The 4,318-nt window shown below is 48.8% G+C and overlaps 1 protein-coding gene across 1 annotated transcript; it reads right to left on the bottom strand.

The window, feature by feature from the left end:
- Positions 1 to 428: 428 nt before the first annotated feature.
- Positions 429 to 4,318, bottom strand: LOC137738209 (uncharacterized). The gene is made up of 2 exons (XM_068477844.2): positions 1,484 to 4,318; positions 429 to 1,118 (listed from the first exon to the last, which is right to left on the bottom strand). The coding sequence occupies exons 1-2, from the start codon at positions 4,062 to 4,064 to the stop codon at positions 655 to 657; spliced, it is 3,045 nt and encodes a 1,014-aa protein (XP_068333945.2). The 5' UTR covers positions 4,065 to 4,318; the 3' UTR covers positions 429 to 654.

The following is a 4,318-nucleotide window of genomic DNA, read 5'->3' as shown; positions in this document are numbered from 1 at the left end:
AAAATCTTACTTTTTTAATTTAAAAGTAAAAAACATAAAGAAACACATCTTTCTACACCCCAGCCGATGCATGTCTTTAATCTTTGCCCTGTCGTCAAGTCCAAATACTACTTTTGAATCAAATGCAGTGGATTGTAAAGCATGACACGGAAGTTGACGCACGGATGGCAAACCACTACTTAAAAAGCACTTTGTCTACCCCTTGTCGTTAATGTCAATCTCATTGAAGCTTCACCTTTCCCCCTCATAACTCACTCACAAGTAATCAAAACACTCGGTTCAAAAAGTGCTTCCTCTCTTTCTTTTTTATGCTAAAGAAAAAAGAGTGCTTTCTTTCCCCTTGACCCTTTCACCTGCGTATTTGCCTTTGCACTTTGCAGGCTAAAATCAGTAAACAGCTAATGCCATGAACGGTGAGCAGCAGAAGATGAAGTGGAAATCAGCATTCACTAGTACTACTACATGGTGAAGACAGACTCATAAGAAAATACCCCGCCCAAGATCCAACTGTACACTGAAAACTTCAAACGTAAGAGTTAGACCAAATCGCCCCCCACCCGAAGAAAACTCAAAGAACACATACAGTAAAAACGCTAATACAATTCGTGCAATTTTAGAACGAACACTTGGATTTCCAGAAAACAAACTAACACTTCATATGCTAAGAAGATCGGGCGGCGGTGACTGCGGTGGTGGCTGGTCTTTCATGTCTTTTGACGTTGTACCTGGAGACTCCGATGCAGTAGTGGCAGGTGGCGGCGAGGACTCTGTGATGGCTGATTCCTCTACCAGTTTTGAGCCGGGCCCCTTTGGAAGCTCGGTCAGAATTTGAACCACTTCTCGCATTGTTGGACGTTCCACTGCTTGTTCTTCCACACACAGCATTGCCACGTAAAATACGTGCATAACCTCCTGGAGAGGAACTGAAGGGAGTCTAGGGTCAAGGATTTTGAGGACTCCTTCCTTGTTTGAATCAGTCATTTTTCGCACCCATTGGACTATGTCCACTCCGTCCCCAAATTCACCAACCGGTTTCCTGCCGCTAACAAGTTCCAAGAGAACCACACCGAAGCTATAAACGTCGCTCTTCTCATCAACCTTCAATGTGTATGCATACTCTGCACAAACAAAAGCCATGTACAAGTTAATTAAGGTGCTCAACCAGTTCAATTGTCATTTTTCTTGTTACAGTAAAAAGTCATTAAATTTCATGTACTTTGAAAGAAGCCTACCAACCACTATATCAAATTTTCAACAGGTTAAATGCTTAATCAAGAGCTTATATGAAATTATGAAACCAAAAGTCAAATCTCACCAGATTACAAAGAAGCTTCTGCAAGAAATAAATGCAAAGACCTCACACATATAGTACATTTTATTTGGAGTCAAGGAACTCAATTAAGGCAAAAGATTAGGGAGTTAGTACAGTTTTATACAGTAGTAAAGTACTCGAAAATTCAAAGGTTGAGTGAATATATCATACCTGGAGCAATATATCCATAAGAACCAGCAATCGCAGACATGCACTCGGACGTGCCAGAATCCTGCAGGAACTTGGCAAGCCCGAAATCAGCAACATGAGCTTCGAAATTAGAGTCGAGGAGGATGTTATTCGACTTCACGTCTCTGTGGACGATCAACGGTGAGCAGTCGTGGTGAAGATAGCAAAGCCCCTTTGCGGCCTCAATGGCAATTTTGTACCTTGTGTCCCAATGCACGTGACCCCCTTTTTTGCCATGAAGAACTTCACCCAAGCTCCCATTGGGCATGTACTCATAGACCAAAAGATTTGTTTCGTGGTTTGAACAGAAACCCAATAATCGAACAATGTGTCTGTGTCGAATTCGACCAAGAGTTTGGATTTCGGCGTTGAATCCGTGGTCGTGGGAGGACCCTCTGCTCATTGCAGGGAGTCTTTTGACTGCCACATTGTCACCAGTAGGCATAGCTCCTTTGTACACAATCCCAGCCCCTCCTTTCCCAATAATGTTGTCCTCCTTCAACGAATCCAACACATCATCAACCGTGAAGTCCAAGCGTTGGAATGCAGTAAGTTTCCAAGCTCGGGAATCGCTTGCTCTCTTCAATGACCGGGCCTTGATTATCGCTGCAACTGCGAATATGATCGAGCACAGAAGCAACCCAATAACAAGCAATAACTTCAGAGAAGCAGTGAGTGCACCTTTTACATGTGGTTGGTGAGTGCCATTGGCGACCCCGTCTTTGCAGGGAACCAAATAGGGACCGCAGAGGTCGGGGTTGCCCAAAAACGAAGTGTAATTGAAGTAACTGAACTGACCAGTGCCCGGAACCAAACCCGAAAGATTGTTATATGAAAAGTCCACGGATGTCAAGCTCTGCATTGTGGAAATAGACGACGGAATGCTGCCAAAAAGATGGTTTCTCGAAAGGTTGAGGTAGTTCAGTATCCTCATGCCGGTAATCTCCTTCGGAATCTCGCCGGAGAGCTCGTTTCGGCTGAGATCGACGAATGTCAAGAGCTTGCATTGGCTGATTTCGGGGGTTATCGAACCCATTAACTTGTTGTGCTTGAAATCCATCTTGGATAGCTGCTGTAATCGCCCAATCTCGGGTGGGATTCGACCAGAGAACTTGTTCCCGTCGAGAAGAAGTTTCTGGACGCCGGAGAAGTTGCCGATGGTGGGTGGCAGGGACCCGGAAAGCCGGTTATTGGAAAGACTAATCTGGCCGAGATTCCCCGAGATTGTATCGGTCTCGGGAAACGAACCATCCAAGAGATTATCCTGCAACTCGACTTGGGTAAGCTTGGGCAAACCAAACAGACCTTTCGGAATCGACCCGTTGAGGAAGTTGTCGCCCATTCGGATCCGACTCAGCGAGTCGCACCGGCCGAGCGACTCGGGAATCGGCCCGAAAAGGAAGTTTGAGAGAGTGATGAGGGTCTGGAGACTGTTCCCGAAACACATATCGGGAGGAAGAGTTCCGGTCAACTTGTTTGACGAAAGGTCGAGGATTTGAAGCTTCCCGTTTTTGCCCAAACCCTGAGGGATGCTGCCAGTGAAGTTGTTCTCCCAGAGCTGCAGAACCTGGAGCTCCGGCAACTCGCCGATAAACTCGGGAATGGCGCCGTGGAGCCTGTTTCGGAAGAGATTCAAAAGGGTCAAGTTCTTGAGCTCCGAAAAGGAACCCGGAATCTCGCCGGTAAACATATTGTTGGATAAGTCCATGGATTTCAGGCTGTTGAGGTAACCCAGCTCGGGAGTCAACGACCCCGAAAGGGCATTCACCTGGAGAAACAGGGTGTCGACATTTTGCAGCCGACCCAGTTCCGGCGGGACCTCTCCGGTTAAGTTACAGTTGGCGGCGTCGAACCGGACGAGGTTGGATAAGTTTCCAATTTCCGGCGGCATCCCGCCTTCGTAGCTGTTGAAATAGCCGATGTAGAGCTCTTTCAAGGTGGTTAAGTTTCCGATTTCGGGAGGGATTGAACCGCCTAATTCGTTGCCGGAGACTGCTAGGTACTCGAGGAATGGGAAGCGGCCGAACTCGGGAGGGATCTGGCCGGAGAAGAAGTTTCCGCCCAAATGCAAATGGCGGAGGGAGGTCATGTGGGTGACGGAGACGGGGAGGTCGCCGGTTAGGTTGTTGTTGTAGAGGTCGAGGACGGTGAGGCGAGTGAGGTTGGAGAGCTGAGGGGGGAAGGTGGTGTTGAAGACGTTGTTGGAGAGGTTGAGGAGGCGGAGGCCCGAGAGGGCGGAGATATCGGGCGGGATGGGACCCGAGAACTGGTTCTCGGCGAGGGTGAGGTTGGAGAGGAAGCGGAGGTGGGCGAGGTCAGGAGAAAGAGTGCCGGTGAGGTCGAGGCCGGAGAGGTCAAGGGAGGTCACGTAGCGGCGGGAGGAGTCGCAGGTAACGCCGGACCAAGTGCAGTGGCTGGTGGTGGCGGTCCAGGTGGAAAGGGCTGAGTTGGGGTCGGAGGTTATGGAGGATTTGAGGGAGAGGAGGGCGCGGTAGTCGGACATTGCGCCCGCGGAGAGAGAGCGGTGGAGGTGGAGGAGGAAGAGGAGGAAAAGGAGCCGCATTTTTGGTGGTGTTTGGGCGGGCGGTGTGCGGAGGAGGGAGAGGGAGGAGGAGGAGGAGGAGGAGGAGGAGTTGGGGGGGGGGGGGGGGGGTGGTCGGCGGCGGGTGCGGGAGTAGACGAGAGAGTAGCTGGAGTGAGTGACTTTGTTCACTTCAGTAAGAAGTAGAGAGGCGGGTGTGGTTTGTGTGATTTTATTGTCTTATTTTTAAATTTAAAAATTAAAAAAAAAAAAAAAAATGATCAAAACTTTCAATC

The sequence above is a fragment of the Pyrus communis genome, chromosome 15 (genome assembly GCF_041283825.1).
Source record: "Pyrus communis isolate YQ-2024b chromosome 15, ASM4128382v1, whole genome shotgun sequence".
NCBI lineage: Eukaryota > Viridiplantae > Streptophyta > Magnoliopsida > Rosales > Rosaceae > Pyrus > Pyrus communis.
This window is presented reverse-complemented; position numbering and strand designations above follow the sequence as displayed.